This window comes from Desmodus rotundus, chromosome 5 (assembly GCF_022682495.2).
Source record: "Desmodus rotundus isolate HL8 chromosome 5, HLdesRot8A.1, whole genome shotgun sequence".
NCBI lineage: Eukaryota > Metazoa > Chordata > Mammalia > Chiroptera > Phyllostomidae > Desmodus > Desmodus rotundus.
Genome location: NC_071391.1, coordinates 117,347,429 through 117,365,124, shown reverse-complemented (window position 1 = coordinate 117,365,124; position 17,696 = coordinate 117,347,429). Strand labels below are relative to the sequence as shown.

General features: G+C 44.4%; 1 protein-coding gene across 1 annotated transcript in view; it reads right to left on the bottom strand.

The window, feature by feature from the left end:
• Positions 1-17,696, bottom strand: part of ANTXR1 (ANTXR cell adhesion molecule 1) — a 228,429-nt gene that overhangs the window by 85,815 nt on the left and 124,918 nt on the right. Inside the window, exon 13 of the mRNA XM_024558482.3 lies at positions 1,526-1,621. Within this exon, the coding sequence (XP_024414250.1) occupies positions 1,526-1,621 (96 nt within the window). The remainder of the gene's footprint in view (positions 1-1,525; positions 1,622-17,696) is intronic.

Sequence of the window (17,696 nt, the reverse complement as noted above, 5' to 3'; positions counted from 1 at the left end):
CCAGAGCCTGCTGCCAGCGTCACCAACCTTGGCCACCCCCTTCTTTGAGAGCCTACTGCAGGGATTTTTTTCTCCCCCAAATTCCAGACTTGAAAACGTGCCCGTTTCTCCCTCAAACTAAAATGGCTGTGCAGCTTCAAGCATTTAAAACAACATTTAACCCTTGGGGCTGTTATGGGAAGAATCAGTTTAAAATCTTGGTGAAATCAGTCCAGCCTGGATTGCGCTAACTGACCCAAGACTCACACCTGTCCCAGATCCCTCCCTGCACACACACGTTCTTGTCCACTGTAAGTCCACCTATTCCCTCCACGCCCAAAGCCTTCTATGGATGGAGGAGCCTCTTTCTTTCCAGGAGTTTCTGCCCCACGGATGCACCTTCTGGTTGAGTTTCTCATCTCCTTCATTTACCACTTCTTTAAAATGTCACTCAAAGCCGCTTCCCCCTCCTTTTCCCATCTAGCACTCTGAGTTTATGGTCTCCGTTCAGCTCAGTTCTACATACAGATGTGAGTCCCCTTGCACTGTGTGCTGAGTGCCGGAGTTTCAGAGATAACATGTGACAAGCTCTTGGCCAGAGAGGCTCACCGTCAATGCCCCCTCTCTGCTCCCCCACACAGGGCCCTCCCCCAGAAGAACTATGATACAAGAAATGGAAGACGCCATGGCAGCACTCACTTCCAGCTCAGGTGGGCTTTACTGCACATGCTCTGACATTGCATAAGGGCTGACACTTGCTACAGCTGGACATGTGGGAGCTACTGTTTTCTTCTTCATTTGGCTATTCCTTTCTTTGGGCTGTTTTTTAGCCTAGGGAATAGAAACTGATAAACAGGCACATATCATTTGGGCATGGCAGGTGATGGCGGCTTATTCCAGGCCCTAAGCTATTCATGGAGACACTGTTCAGAGCTATGAGGTGGCTCCAGATGAGAAGGATGAGGAGGAGGCAGGTTTTTATGGATCTTGTAGCCAAAGCGCTTCCTGTAAATGTTAGCTAAAGGTAATGAAATAAAGGTAGGTGCCACTCTTCATTGCTAAAAATAAAGAACCCTGAGGCGTTCGTTCTTTTAGATGGGCTGACTGCTTGCTAAGACCAGGTGGCCTCGGGCGAGTATCAGCCGGGACAACTTAAGTGTGTGTGGTGTGTGCACACGCATGGGCACGATGCATACACACGCGTATATATTCATTACATGTCCAGTAGGAACCATCACTTACAGTCTTCTGTGCATCCTTCGTAAGCGCCGGCATCACAGCAGCCCCCTCAGCGCCCTACCTAAAGGCTGTGTCATTGGCAACCCCACTTCCCTAACCCATGCTGACTCCTCGTGCCTCCTGGCTCCCTGAGCACGGTCAGTGCACGCCAGTTTTGTGTGCAGTGTATATACAATACAAGATTTTCCCTCATGCTTTACACAGTTTTTTGTCACCCTATCCTACTCCTGGTCCTGTCAACTTTGTGTCATCCTTTGCTTTGAGTGGCCCAAGGCCTGACTAACAAGGAGGAGCTTCGGGCACTTACCACGGTGCAGCAGAGGGGCCAGAACCACCAGAGGAGAGCCAGGGCCAGGAGCAGGAAGAGGATCAGCAGGGCGATTGCCAGGATGGAGCCATCGGACTGCAGGGCCAAGAGAAAGAGTGGTCAGTCACCGGGCAGGCCCCGTGTGCAACGCCTGTGGGCTCGGGGTGGGGCATGGCAACACCTGCGGTCTCCCCCTCCCATCACCAATATGCAGATTTAAGGCCCAGAGAAAGGCACAATTGGTCAAGCAAATGGTTGGAACTCTGCCCATCATTCTGAGCAACCCACTCTATACAGCCAATTCTTATGAGAAGTAGATTCATTCTTTCAGTGAGGTCCTGCTCCCTGAGGGAGCTGAGGGATATTATAACATTCTGAAGGGCCAACTCTATAAGAAATGGAGCAGATGGCTGCCCACACACCTGGGCACCCAGGTGGCCTACCTCCATCCATCTGCCTCTGGACCATCACCCTCTGCCCAATGATAGCCTCCCACATCCTGGATCTGCCACCACCTGGGCCGGCCTCAGGGCAATGCTACTCAGGGCAATGCTACCCAGAACCCATTCACTTAGGTTCTTGCAACCGATTCCTGAGGCTGTGAATGGAAAGTCTAGAGCTGCTGATAGGAAGCGATCAAGGGAAGACGGAGGGCAGGGAGTGGAGGGTGGAGCAGCCGCTGCTGAACCTGAGAGGGGAGGGTGTGGAGGCTGTGTCAATGCTGCAGTCAGATCAGGTGGCTCTGTGAAGGCCCGGGTGTGAGGCAGGCACCCAAGGCAAATTACATCCACTTCCAAAAGTGCCTAGGCCAGCCCTGAAAACAGACATGATCGCTGTGGCTTGCGACGGTTGTTAACTTTTAGCAAGCAGAGACCCTCCTCGGTGTTGGTATTCTGGGGTTCCTGGTTCAAGAAGCAGATTTAAATCTCCTCTACCCCTTGCCCCCACCTGGCTACTGGGAGTGGAAATGGATACAACTTTCGGGAGAAGAGGTGGCAAGGGGCTTGCTATAGGTATTAAGGCTGGCAATTTCACTTTTAACCCAAGAAAATAATCACGTATGTTTGCACAGATAATAACAATAAAGGGAAAACCTAAATGTGTAACAATTAAGGAATGGCTGAATAATGCATTCTAGAACTACCGCGCAGTCAATTACCACGCAGGCATTATGCTTTCAAATAATACCTTTTTTAAAAGATATTTTAAAATTTTATTGTTGTTCAAGTAGTTTTCTGCCTCCCCCCTACCCCAGCCCAACCCCCATCCCTCCCCACCTCCCTCCCATTTCCACACTCCCCCCTCCGTTATTGTCCATGTGTCCTTTATAATTGTTCTACAAACCCTTCATCCTTTTCCCCTGAAATTCCCTCCCCTCGCCCCTCTGGTCACTGTTAGCCTGTTCTCAATTTCAGTGTCTTTGGTTATATTTTGCTTTCAAATAATATCTAAATGACATACGAAAACATCTCTGATGTAATTAGTGGGTTTATGTGCATCTATGTTGAGAATGGGAGAGAAAGAAAGACAGGGATATTTACTAAAATGTTAACAGTGGTTTTGCTGGTAATATGTTTATGACATTTTTCTTCTTTTTAAAAATCCATATGTTTTTAAAACATATCATAATAAGGAAATAAACTATGGAAGTTGCACTATAAACCCTCACCTGGGCTCCTCCCTTTGGTGTCAGAGGTCACTGCACCCAGGGGTTCTCACCCAGGGCCTGCGGACCACTGGGGTGCCCAAATGGGCTCAAAGGGACAGAAGGTTGTGACCCTCCTGAAATGACACCCGTGATTTTTGGTGCATGTGTCTTCAGGGGAGACCATCCACAGCACCATCAGATTCGCAACACTGCCCCTCTGCCCCCACTCACGCAGGACGGAGGTTGGGTGGCCTGTGCAGGGCAACGCAGCTGGTTAACGGAGGAGCTGGGACGGGTCTCACTGCCACTCTGATCGCGCCCACAGCAAGGGCGACTGAGAGCTGCTTAAAGGCAGCCCTTTGTCTTTCTTTGATCAAAAAGCCAGGGAACTAAAGACCCTGGCTCCCAGTAAGCCAAGGCTTGAGAATGCCAGACTGCCCCTGAGGGAGCTGCAATCTTACAAGTGCAGGTGCAGGGCCGGGCAGTGGGTGGGGAGAGAGCACGGGGCCAGCGGATGGACTTGGCCATGGTAGACAGGATGCTCCTGGACCCACAACATCTATGCATGAGCTACAGCAGAGAGCGAGGCTCTCAGTGATGACACAAAGAAGTCACGCGTGTTTTCCAAACTTGTTAGTTAAGGACAACCCTCTTGATATGTCAGTCTCTCCATTCCACGCCCATGCAATGGAGACGCTAAACCTCACCCGCCTCATGCACCCGTGTGGGCATAAAATGAGCCGTAAAATGGAAGCAGCCATGGCTGGAAAGTTGGTATGAAAAGTATCATGTCTAAACATTGAACTCACCCTTCCTCTATTTCCCCATGACTTCTGTGGGGAAGTCAGGTATTTCATGGCTGGTGTTTCAGATCATAAATTTGTTTGCACTTGGAATAAATGGTTACTGAGAGACTTATAAAACAGTGGTCTTTTAGTATTGTGTAACAATTAAGCGAAGAGTACAGACTATATTTATTTACATTATATATAATCTCTTCTTTCCTGATTTCACATTTCACTTTATTTTTTAAGAAGATTTTATTTATTTTTTTAGAGAGAGGGGAAGGGAGGGAGAAAGAGAGAAAGAGAAACATCAATGTGTGGTTGCCTCTTGCTTGCTCCCTACTGGGGACCTGGCCCACAACCCAGGCATGTGCTCTGACTGGGAATCAAACCGGTGACCCTTTGGTTCTCAGGCCAGCACTCAATCCACTGAGCCACAACAGTCAGGACTGATTTTACATTTCACTTAAGACAGAGAAGCAGAAAAGTTGATGTATTGTGGGGAAATATTTAAATTTCCTTCTGGAAGAAGGAGAAGGTTTCCTGTGAAGTGGGGAGGGTGAAGGACCTGGCCCACAAGGGGAGAAAGGAGGTTCTGTGCTGGGAGAAGATATCTTGGTTTTGGACAAAGATACCTTTGGCCTTTCTCCACCCAGGCTTGGTCTGCCCCTTATGAGCCACAGTTCTCTTTGGTCATATCGGAGGAGGATATATGGGACTCAGGAAGGGACAGATGCAGCAAGGGGCACTGGGGGAATGGAAGTGCCCAGGGACAGGAGCTTCTGGGAGAACTTTCTCCTGTTCTAGAGACAGCTCATTCTTCCACAAGAAAGCCCCCAAATGCACTGCCTGGTATTCAAGACCTTCTAGCCACCATTATACACGCAGTGCAGAAGAGCAGCATCAAACAAAGGGCACAAATTTTTGGTGAACTTAGACCTGACGCTAACATTTTACTAGGCGGTAACGTGCACGCACAACCTCAGAGGTTTGTTCATGTATTCATTCAGCAAACGTTTACTGAGGACCTGCTCTGTGCCCACTGAGCAGAACTCTGGGGTTCAGGGTTGATTAGACAGAACCAAGATGCTCACGGTTTGTTGGTGCAGATGTGTGAGCACCCACGGGCAAGGGGCTGTGTGTTATTCAGCACCTCTTATGTACCAGGCAGTGAGCAAAATAGACAGTCTCTATGCTTACAGAGCTTATGTTCTGGTGGAATCATAATAATGATAATGATGATAATAATAATTATTATTAGCACAGTTAATATTTATTGAGCTCCCACCAAGTGTCAGGGACTGTTCTTTCTATGTACTAACATGATTTCCATATATTAGTTCATTTAATTCTCATTAACAACCTTATGAATTTAATGATAATATTTTTTCAATCTTAAGGTAAAAATAGCGAGACAAGGACAGGTGAAGAAACTTTCCTGAGGTCACAGGGAGCAACCAGAATCGAAAGTGGAACAGTCTGGTCCCACAGCTCCATTTAACCAGCAGACTAGTGCACTTATCAAGTGCTAAGAACCAAGTGCCTGGGAACTAGGACTTCAGAGAGGAAGTGACACACTGGAGCTCTACTGCAGGGCCAAGAAGGGGGTGGCATTCCTGCACAGAAAGGCAAACAGAAAGTGCAGGGCATGGGGGTGAGAGGGAGGTGGGCTCCCCACTGCGAGATGCTGTGAGAGCCAAGCTGGGCAGCATGGCCTCTCTCTGAGCCCAGGGGCATCCCTGATGGGTGTGACCCAGGACACTGTAAAGGGACTTGTTTCCTGGGAAGCAGCTGTCGAACATGGACCAGAGGAGGGGGAGATTGGGGGTCAGTGGCCCAGGTGAAGGGCTGCTGCAGTTCTGCCCCGTTCTTTCAGGATGACACCTCACAGGGTCACTCCTTCCAGAACTCTTGCATTCTTGCGGATGTGGTCGGTACTGACTTTACCAACACTAGCTGACTCTTCCTGTGTGCTATGCACATTCCTGGGACTATGCAGAGTGCTGTCCATGCTTTTCCTCGTTTAATTAAATGAGCCTCGTTAAAGCAGACTTGGAGGGACTGTTGTCCCTTTTTGCAGAAGAAATAGCTTGAAGTGGGGACCTGCAGGGACTTGATTTCAGGACACAACGCGAGAACAGAAGCTGACTGGCCCAGCAAATTCTCGGTCTGACACCCGCAGGGCTGGCGGGCTCTGCCTGCAACTGACCACAAACCTTCAGAAAAGATTTCCGAAGAGACAAGAAGCCGAACATAAATAGCCGAAGGTGGATTCCTACCACTGTTGCTTTCCCAACAGGCTGAATATCACAGGAAAAAACAAAGTTTAAAAAATCAACATGGTCCTTTAATTAAAAAAAATTTTTGTTTTTGGAAAGAGGTGGGGGACTCTGGGGTGTGCTGCTGGAGCTGCAGGAAGGTCATGGTAAAGCCAGCAGCCTGAGGTGGTGCTTCTTCCAGTTGGGGGTGGGGCTCCTCTGTTTTCTTCAATGAAGGGTTTTAGGTATCGCCCCCGCCCCCCATCAAATGCTGCAGTATAATGTGCTCTCACAGAGCAGACGTGGGACATTCACCATGAGGGCAGGACCCCCCAGCTCTGCCCATCCGAGGCGTTTGCTGGTAGGATGACCTTCCATCGAGGCTATCTGGCTGGCTTGAAAGGCCGGTCTCCGCATCATGATTTTCTTTAATGCCGCTGTTCCCAGTTCACCAAATGAGAGCATGTCTTTTAACACAAGGAGGCATTGTGTTCAAGGATCTGGATTTGGAAACTTGGGAAATGAAAGCATGCCTTACTTGGTAGGTTTCTAGGTAATTCTGAGTATCTGACACATGGTTTGTGGCAGGGGTGCGGGGAGGGATCTTGCCCGGGCCTGCCTGAGGTGGGATAGGACAGAGGCAGGCCTCTGGACAGTGCAGCATCAAGCGCAGCTGCTGCTTTTGGTTTGGTTTGTGGGTTGCCATGGTCAAGGGAGGATTACAGAATGGAGAGGAATTAGTGGGAGACTGGGGGAAGCTCAACTTAAAGAAGCGTTGTGAAATGCTCCATCTCAAGTCTGGAGTGAAGGTCTCCCTGATGCCAGGCGGGGGGCCACTATGGAGCCATGGAAGTGTCTGCAGTTGGAAGTCAGGACTTCCTCTTCCCCTTTACTCGTGCAGTAAATGAGGATGGAGTCAGCCCAGCACGCCGGGATCTGCTCTCCCCTTTCTCCCCGGGAGCATGCTGCCCGCAGGGAGCAGGGCTGTCCTCTCCCCTTTCATGCAGGAGGAGTATTTTCAGGGGGGCCTGATGCTTATACAATTTTGGGGCAGCCTGTTTAAGAAAAAACAGAAAAATACAAATGCAAATAACAAGGGCTCCCCCCCAGGGCCTTAGAAGAATCTAGGAGGGTCCCTTTCTAGTGGGGACCCCTGAAGCTTAAGCTTCATCAGCTTCCTGGCAACTCTGCCCCTGTTGTAAGTTTTCCCGACAGGCCCCATGCCCACGACGAGGCCGGTGAACCTGTTTAACTCTGAGCTTCAGTTTCCAGCTCACTAGCTCCACACTCAGCCATAGTCTCCAGCCCACAACAAAAAAGTCACTATTGAGGCTTTCATCTACCATTTTTGGGATCTCACTTCTATTTGTCACATGCTTTACTGCCCCCTACTACAGTGACCCCCCAATATCTCTTACTTGAACGTAACCCAGGATGGGGCCTGGTAATTGTAAAATCACCTGTGGACAACAAGAGCACACACAAATTACGAACAAAGTCTGCGGCAGCCCTCACTGCTGGGCGGTGGGTTTGCTGCAGTTCCGTGCTCGGTCTGGCAGATCAAGTATTAATGCTGAATTCCTGAAGGTACTCCGATTCTTTCACGTGATTAAATTATCTTAAACATTTAACATGAAAGAATGAATTAGCAGGTTTATTCTGCCACGTTGAAGGAATATTAGCCACACTGCCACAAACTTGACAGGAAATTAGCTGATGATCCACTAGAGCGTCCAAAAGTTAGGCAATGCTGTTTTCCTGATTCGGTTAGTGAATGGTGGCCGATGACGCCCGGTGGGTTTGCCACCGTGCGCGCTTCCTCAGTGGTCCCTCCTGTGCCTGCCCCTCTCTCTGGTGTTGAATGAGGTTGTCTTTGGAGCACTGTTGAAAAGTCCTTGAGGAAAAGAGATCCTTCAGCCAGAAGCAGCTCCTTGACCTTGTAATGTCATAGCAACCTGCTTGGTCTAAGTACCAAAGAAGCCATCCTGGTGAGAGGGAACTATGCAGAGATAAGGCGGCTTGTCCTGCGCCGATGGGAGACTCTGTGAGCAGTCAATGGGAGAGTGTCAGCCCCGGGCAGAGGGAGGCTGGAGGGCTCCGCCATGCCTCCCTCTGCTCCAGGCTGCCTTCCTCCCTCCCAGGGCAGAGGCTGGCACTTGGGAGGCGTCACATTCCAGTGCACTGAAGTGGAATTTAGCACCATCCTCAGCAGCTGGTCTGAGCTCTGCTTCCTGCCCAGACAAAACTGGCAGAGCATGGGCAAGTTTTATTTTGAAAGATGAAATTTAAGTCATTTCATTGCTGCTGAGTTCTGGATGGGCAAGTCCAGAGACCAAAATTCTCCCTCTCTCCCAGAGCTCATATATTCTGACTGTTATTTCTGGAAGTAGCCTTGGCGATTCTAACTCCTCTGCCCACCCCACCCCACCCTGTATTTTATTGGAATTCTGTGCCCCTGGCATCTGTGACACTTCTCTCCTGAGCCTCCTTCCTCCTGTCTCTGATCATTCCTGCCCCCCTTCCTCACGGCTTCTCCTTGTATGCAGTCCTTAAAATGTTGACATGCTCCATGGACCCTTTTTCTTTTTTTTTTTAAATAAAAGTATATACTTTTTATTTTGCCTGAAGTGTTTACCTATTTTTCCCCCACTTTAAAAAATTATGGTAAAAATATGCATACATGCACACATAAAATTTGCCATTTGAACCATTTTTAAGTGTACAGCTAAGGGGCATTTAGTAATTTACACTGTTTACAAGTCATGGACACACTCTTGGTATATCTTGTATTTTCCTTCTAAAACTTTCCATGGGCTTTCATTTCCTTTCGTAGTTTAAACTCTCATCTAGATACTGATGACTTAAATCTTTATCTCCAGCCTAAATCTCTCATCAGGCTTCAGGGCAGAGTCAGGGTCACTCAACTGTCCGATGAGTCTTACGGATGCCTCAAACTCAAGAATTCACACTGAGCTCCTCATTTCCCCCATCAAACCTGCTGGTTCTCCTTCCATCATTCAGTGGTCCTACTTAGCAACCCAAGTTGGAAACCTGGGAGTCAATCTCAGTTTTCTCTCACTCCCTCTCCCCTCCCTGATGCCATACCCTCCCTCAGTACATCTGCTTCGAATTCCTATGTGCACCATGAATCTGCTCCATCTCTGACACCACTGATTAGGTGTAGAATCTTATGATTTCTCTCCTGAACAGTTGCAGTTATCTCTTCACTGGTTTCTCCACCTCCATTCTTGCTACCCTGACTTCCATCCTCTGTAAATCTAGAGTCATCATCTGAAATGTCAGTCGCATAGCTCTGCCCACCCATGAACTCGCTAACAGCTCTTTATTGTCTGTAGGAGTTCTTCACATTTGAGAATTTAATGAGTGGGATAAGCCTCTTCCTCAGGAAGTACACATTAACATTTGCACACAAGCTCACAAACTTTGATAACAATTTTGTGGGGGTTCATCGAATCCCCAGAATGCAAGTATAGAATGCTAGGTAGGTACAAGAGTCCTTAGGCCGCACAACATCCTTCACAACCAGCCTCTCATTTTTCTCCAACCTCCTCTCCCAGCACCTCCTTCCTTACACTTTGTGCTTTTACAGAACTGAACTGCATGCAGTTCCCAGCACACGCCTTGCCGTTCTCGTATTCTTCTCCCTGAAACACTCTTTCTTCCTTTCGTTACTCGGTTAACTGTTTCTCATCTTTCAAGTGTTAGATTAGGCACCTCCTGATTCATTCATATCTTACATATTTATTGAAAACTACTATGGGCAAGGTCCCCGACCAGCACTGATGCTAAAAATGGACAAGGCCTCTGTAGTCACAGACCTTGTGGTTGAGTGTGAAACACAGACAAGTAAACTGAACTCCAAGTCTGCGCTCCATTTTATATCATGTCTCTATCTTAGCCTCTGCTTGTATTGTAGAAATTATGTTATTACGTGCTTGTCTATCTCACTGAACTGTAAGCCCCTAGAGGACATAGATCTGACTTCACTCATCTCTATAACTTTGAGATGTAGCAGGGATGCTCAACCTTTTGGCATCTTTGGGCACACTGGAAGAAGAATAGTTGTCTTGGACAACACATTAAATACATAGCGACACATAGTATCTCATAACATTTTAAGTATATTTATGATTTTGTGTTGGGCCACATTCATAGCCATCCTGGGACGCATGAGGCCCGCAAGCTGCAGGTTGGACACCCCTGTAGTAAAGTGTTTCCAATGTAGAAAGAGTTAATAGTCACTCAACTTACTTATTACATTGAAGGAAGTGAGAACTTAGCAGGCTAACACCTTCTACAGCCAGTGAGAGGCAGAAATGGCGCTGAAGCCAATGTCGCCCCAGGCTGCTCACCGCCCCCTCCATGGCTCCATCAGTAGAAATAGCTCACCGCCCTCACTACAAAGAGCTTGGGCTTCGGAGTCAGGAAAAGAGCTAAATCTTAATTTTTCCACTTACTAATATGTGGACTTTGGATAAGTTACCCAACCTCTCTTAACCTTCTTTTCCTCTATGTATATGGAATTGAGATATTTCTACTTCCAGGATTGATTTGATACTTATACGAGATAAAGTATGTGCGGAGATCCTGGCACATGGCCATCCATCAGTAAATGTGACTTCCCTTTCCATTCTCCCCTTGCTTCCCCTGCCGGGCCATGTTCCTGGCAATGTGCCAAGGCTTGGCCTAGGCAAATGAATTTGATTCTTGTGAACACCATGCTAACTCTGATTGGAGCTATGGTGTTGATGGGTGGTCCAAGGTTACATATTTGGGAAGTCACAGACCCTCAGAGTGCCATCCCAGTGTTAAGCAAAGGGAAAACCAAGTGGGTTTTCCAATGCTAAATGTAATAATATCCCTTGTTAAAGTTTATCAAACATTAATAAGAATGAAACATAATCAAACGTTATGGTTCATTCTTGCTACCTGATAGGTAATCTGGGAGAGAAATGGGGATAAAGTTGATAGATACTAGATTTCTTAACCCATAAAGTAGGCTGCATAGAAAAAGTATTAGGTGAGCGTTACCCATACCCTTGTGGCACTCGTTTCGAAAAGCATGGCTAAAGTAACGAGGCTGTCCACGCAGTGCACGAGGCAGAACTCCCACATCCAAATGAATCTAATTCCAAGCCGGTGGCTTTGGCGGCTGGAAACTCTACAGTGATGTAGCCTACCTCACTGTGGAGTTGCTCAAAGCATTCTGCAACACCTCCCTTTGAACTGTTTTTGAAATCATTTTATAAACCCCAAAGAGAAAATCTTGCACCTTCTTATTCATGCTTGTTTTCCACCAAGGAGCTTCCCAGATTGATAACCCACCATTCATCATACCTACAACTTTTGGGGTTGCTTTGAAATCAGATATTGAGGATGTTCTCCCATTGCCCTAACGATGATATTCAAATACTGTGCCTTCAAAGTTATGGCAATTTCAGAGCAGGAGTTCAGAAGAGAGTTGCAATAGTGGCAGTGTTGCTGGAGAAAGGATATGATCTTCCAAGGTAAATATTTTGAAGCAGTAGCAGTCATTTGGATATGAATTCTAGTTCACTATAAATCTTATTACTTTTGCTTTATATGAATAATACCAGCAGAACTTAGATACACCATCGATAGTATGTATTAAGGGGAAGACTGATGCCACACTCCTACAAATGCAAGCTTTGAGGTCCCCTACATCAAGGTTTTCTAGCATCAGTTTTTAAAAAGATTTTATTTATTTATTTTTAGAGAGAGGGGAAGGGAGGGAGAAAGAGAGGGAGAGAAACATCGATGTGAGAGAGAAACATCAATGAGTTGCCTCTCATAGGCACTCCAACTGGGGACCAAGCCTGCAACCCAGACATGTGCCCTGACCAAGAATCGAACCAGCAACCTTTAGTTTTGCAAGCCATTGCCCAACCACCTGAGCCACACCAGTCAGGGCTCCAGCATCATCTTGGTCCTGTTGTCACCCTGGCCTGCTACAGACATTTCGTGGCACTACTAATGGTGAGAGAGGTAATAAGTAAATCTTGGATTCACTCGGTACTTTCTTTTCTTGCTATAAAATATGTAAAGCTTGTTAATCAAAACCAGTTTTTAGAGAATAATGCAGAATAGATGTACTTCATTAGAGTCGGAATGCCTTAGTTCCTATGAGTGGGCTGTTGAAATAGGATTTTTTAAAAAGTTAGTAATTTCAAATACTGTGACACTATAAGAGAAGGGCTAATTTCTTGTTTTCATTTTTTGTTCCATTAGATACAGGGATTTGCCTACTTGCCTTCCATGTGGTTATTTATTTAATGTATACGCTCAATTGGTCTTCTTGGTCATCCTTCACCTGTTAGTCAGCATCATTACTACCTATCACCGGTAAGTAAGCATACCTACTGCACACTGTTGGCTGTTGCTTTAGATTGTGAACTCAGGATGGTGGAAACCATGCCTATGATGTGGGTGGTGCCTCCTGGAGACAGATGCTACCAGAGATTACCATGATGATTGATTCCTTAAAACAATGTCTCTAAACTGCATAACGGGGTATCAGGAAACCAACAAATCACTTTCTATTGTGTTTCTAACACATGTTTATCAGTAGGAGACAGAAAAATGAAAAAGTCATCCACCAGTCCTGGAAGATGTTATCACAGTCCAGTGGGAAAGTCAGGGCTGACTCACAGGGCTCGTGTAGGCACAGCCCAGGTTCTGTGTAGTTAAACTCGCAGTGATGCTACAAACCACAGCGCTTGAGCTCAGAGCGCAGGGAGTTCAGGAGGCTTGCCAAGGTCAGTGAGGCATCCTGGGACAGATCCAGGCAGCACTTGGCAGGCCTTGCAGCCACGGGGAAATCTGGGTAGGTGGAGATCAGAGGGCATTCCAGAAGGAAAGTGAAATATGATCAAAGGCACTGAGGTAGGAATGAATATAATTTTATTTGGAGTGAGGAAATATGAAATAAAAATGTTTGATTATCAGCAAGCATTTTAATCTATTAAGGCTCAGTACATTCACAGATTTTCAGTCCAGCTGGTCAGGGTCAACTGAGGCTACCAGGCTGGACTCTATCATGCAACATTTGTTAGATATTTACTTTGGCTGAATTTGCACCTTTTACATACAATCGCAAGCTTTAGAGATACCTTTGCTAAGACTGTGAATCTCAGCCACGCAGGGAATATAAAATTGTCTTAGTTGCACCTTTCAGACTTCCTTGGCCTACAAAGGAAGCGGTTTTCCTGATGCTGGGCTGTGTGTAAAAGAAACCCAGAAATATTTTAGTTGTCACTTCTGCAAGTGCCTTCTATTTTTTTTTTAAGTGAACAAAACGTGAAGCCCACTGTTTTGGGCACTGACTAAACCAACATCTGTTTTAGCAATCACAGCAACAGCGAAAGAATGCTAGTTACGCATTGCCTGTGGCACTGAGTCCTCTTTTGAGAAGATATAAATTAAATTACTGACCTTTGAATTTCTTTGGTGTGCTAATGAATAGATGAGAAGCTGGTTGCTTTGCAAAAGGAGAAACGTTCATATACCTTTATGTGACTTCGTCATTCTCTAGAAGTAGAGGGAAGAGTTTGCCTTCTTTTTGGGAATGCAAACAATACAAATTATATCAGTGCCAAAATAACGCCCTGATTATAAGAAACACGTAAGGACCCTGGGGCAGGTTGTGATTTGGTGCAATGTGACTATAAAGTACTAACCAGGACAATGTGATCCGGGGCAGGCTGTTGTCACCTCCAACTCTGTGATAGCTTCGCCCACTGATTTTTGCCAACTTTTTACCATTTAAAGAGTTGGCAATTATTTTAGAGTTGGCAGAAAGAGATCCTCTCAGGCTCTCTGCTTTATGGTCCTATTTCCTGAACTGTTCATTTCTCCTTGTCTCTCTCTCTCTCTCTCTGTCTCTCCCTACACATACATTTTTTGGATCCTCTTTAAGTTGTGCAAACTGCGCACTTCTTCCTACAATCGTTCCTCTGCCAACGGAATTTGCTGATCTAGAACGCTCACCCCAAAAGATTAAGCTGTATGAAACAGCCCCCAAAACCCAGGAGCAGGCATCAGCAAATACACTGGTCATTCACTAAAGGTTGTGTACTTGAGAAATATACACTCTCTCAAGTTCTCATTCAGAAACAAGAATTCTTATTTTAAATACAAATTATGTAAGTCTGATTGTCTAGTATCTGGACGTCCAGAAGTTAAACTGTCAAGTTAGAGGAGTGGAGGGCAATCTCGAATGGAAGACATGTTTAAGACCAAGAAGTGAGAGGCCAGGAAAAGCAGAACCATAAACTTAAATAACATAGTGATCAGATCAGAAGACCATTCTAGAAACAGCCTCAGAAACCGACAGTTTCATAATAATTTGGCAATTTTAGTTCATGATAACAATGCCAGAAAGTAAAATGTAAACATTGTACAATATTTCATAACATCCATTTTGTGTGAAAAGGTTTCCATAGGAAGAAAGACCTAGGAGGAGGTGAGTAATGCGCTCAATTTGCACATGCTTTCTTGGTTCCTTGAGTTAATGATCTCACTCCAGCCTGCCCGAACCTGTGATAACAATGAGTCGGTCCCTCCTCCTATCCAGAACTGACCAGTGATAACACAGTCCTTTAAATACATTATTTCTCTTTCTCAGCACTTCTCCCTCCAACTAATAGTTTTCTGTATCTATCTTGTTTTTTATTGTTTTGTTTGAGATTTTAGTTATTTATTTTTAGAGAGAGGGGTAGAACAGGTGGAAGAAAGGGAGAGAAACATCGATGTGTGGTTGCCTCTAGTATGCCCCCAGATGGGGACCTGGCCCACAACCCAGGCATGTGCCCTGATTGGAAATCGAACTGGTGACCCTTTGGTTCGAAGGCTGGCACTCAGTCTGCTGAGCCACACCAGCCAGGGCTGTTCTGTTCTTACTTTATTATTTTTGTCTTATTTTTTGGAGGGATTTACTCTTTAGTTCTTCTCTATCACCTTGAGTTCTACGCTTGGTTAATTGACTTAAAACTTTTCTTCTTTTTTAATATAAACACTTAAGACTACAAATTTCCCTCTCAGAACCACTGTAGCTGCATTGCACAAGTTTTATGTGGCATCTTTCTAAGTAACTAGTTTTCAGTATTTCCCCAATTTCCATTATGTTACTTTGACTTAGAAAAAGATTTAGCTGTGTGTCTAAAATTTCAAAACACATGAGATTTGCAAAATTGATTAGCTATTACTTTTTTAATGGACTTTTTTGGTCACAGAATATGGTCCATATGATATCAATTTTTTGAAATCTGTTGAGACTTCATTTACGATCCGCAGATGGCTTTTTATAAATGTTCAAAGTGTGCTTGAGAAGAAATAGGTATTCTCTCTAAATGAAGGCTTCCTATAGACAGTAAGACCAGCTGTAATGTGATTGGTGATCAGCTCTGGCCCTTGACCTGTCCCCCACTCTCCAAAGAAGATAGGCCAGGTTCTTATTTTCTACTGTGGTTGGGGGTGGGATGTAGAGAGGAAGTGACTGATAAGTGATGTTCAGCATACATTTCATTATCTTTACTTTTGGTACAGTACAGGGCAATGGGAAAGATCCAGTACAGGGCACTGGATTTAAGATGCATTCATTGTAGGATGCCTCATTTTTTATAAGCCGTTATGAAAAACACTGCCAATTAAATTATGATACATTATTGATTATCTGAAACATCCCAATTCAGAGATGTTAAAATGTGAAAAAAGTGTGCCTTAGAATTTATGAAACAATGTTATTTCGTTAACCTTATAATTGCATAACCCCCATTTCATTCAACCAAAAATTTTTGGACCCTACCTAGAACAGTTTGCTGTAGCCTTATTGTGTGGCCACTAGGTCATATGTAATTACATTAATCAAATCATTTATTTTATTAATTCTTTTGGCTGCTTGATCTGTTAATTACTGAGAAAACTGTACTTAAATCTCCTCCTGTGATGGTAGGTTCATCGATTTCTCCTTACAGTCTTGTCAATTTTGCTTCATGTATGCTGAGCATATGTCCTCAAGTGAAGACATATAACCTCATCTAGGTTAACTGTTCCTTTTAACGTTAGGTAGTGAACCTCTTTATACCAACAATGGTTTTGTTTTGCCGTAAAGTATATTTTATCTAATATTAATATAGCTGTACTAGTTTTATTTTCATATTTGCCTGATACAACTTTTATCATATTTTTATATTCAACCTTTCTATGTCGTTATATTTTTGAGTGTATGTTTTATTGTAAATAGCATATAGTGTTTTTTTTTTAAAAAACACAATCTGTTAATCTGTGTTTTTTGACAACTGAATGTAGTCTAAGACATTTATCTTGGTTACGGGTTATTTGGATTTAATTTTTATTTCTAAAAATAAATATATACCATCTCACTATGTGCTTATCACAGAGTTTTCTAAGGCATAGATTCAGAAAAATCCATTTTTTTCTCATTTACTCTCAAAACAAGGAAATTTCAAACTTAGGGCAAACATTCTTTAAAATATTTAGAGATAAAAATATTGAAAGTCTATTGCTCAAACATCCAAGAAAAACAAATCAGCACAAATCCTCCCAAACATATTTGAAAAGATATTTTTATGCATACAAGGGTTATCAAAATAGAGATGTTGGCAAGCTATTTATATTTCACTTCATAAATAACATTTGAGAGCTGAGTTTTGCATTTTGATATTCCTGTGGTCTTCTGCTCTTTCTAATGATAGTACAAGAAACCACAGGTCATCTTATTAAAATAATAATAATAAAAAACACCAGGATATTGTAGAAAGACCTTGAATTTGTACGGCTCTACTGAAACTAGCTAATAAATAGGTGGGAATGATTTGTGTATAACAATTATTTGTAAATGGAAGGGTGTGTTTTGAGATCACTTGACAACAAATTGTTCGCGAGAGGAGTTTTAAGCCCCTCAGGTCTGAAATATCATCTCATTTGTATTAGGTGGAGGTTGGCCAATCTGAATCTCACTAAGAGAAGTCATCTCCAGTGTCACCAACAAAAGACTCTCATATTTATTTTCAAAATATCAAAGCCAAACTCATTTGTTATACTCTATAGGACTGATCATGTTTACCTTACTCCTTCACTAGCACACTTTTAGTTCTAGAATTACAGCCTTTCTGCACTGGAAGGAGTCTGAAAGCTTTTCTAGTCCAACTGCGTATCTGATGCATGAATGGCATTTACATAATCCTGCCAAGTTGTCAAGCTGCCTGTGCTTGAATGTAGCCACACCAGGGAACTCCCTCCCTCCCGAAGCAGCCAATTAGAAAGACTTTTTAAAAACTGAGCCAAAACTGTGTCTATCAGCTTATTCTACTCCTTGGATCTACACAGTAAAAGCAGATGTACCTGTTTCAGGACAGCTTTTCAAATATTAAAAATGGACATCAAGTCTTTCTTCATGTCTACAGGCTGAAGAGTCCCAA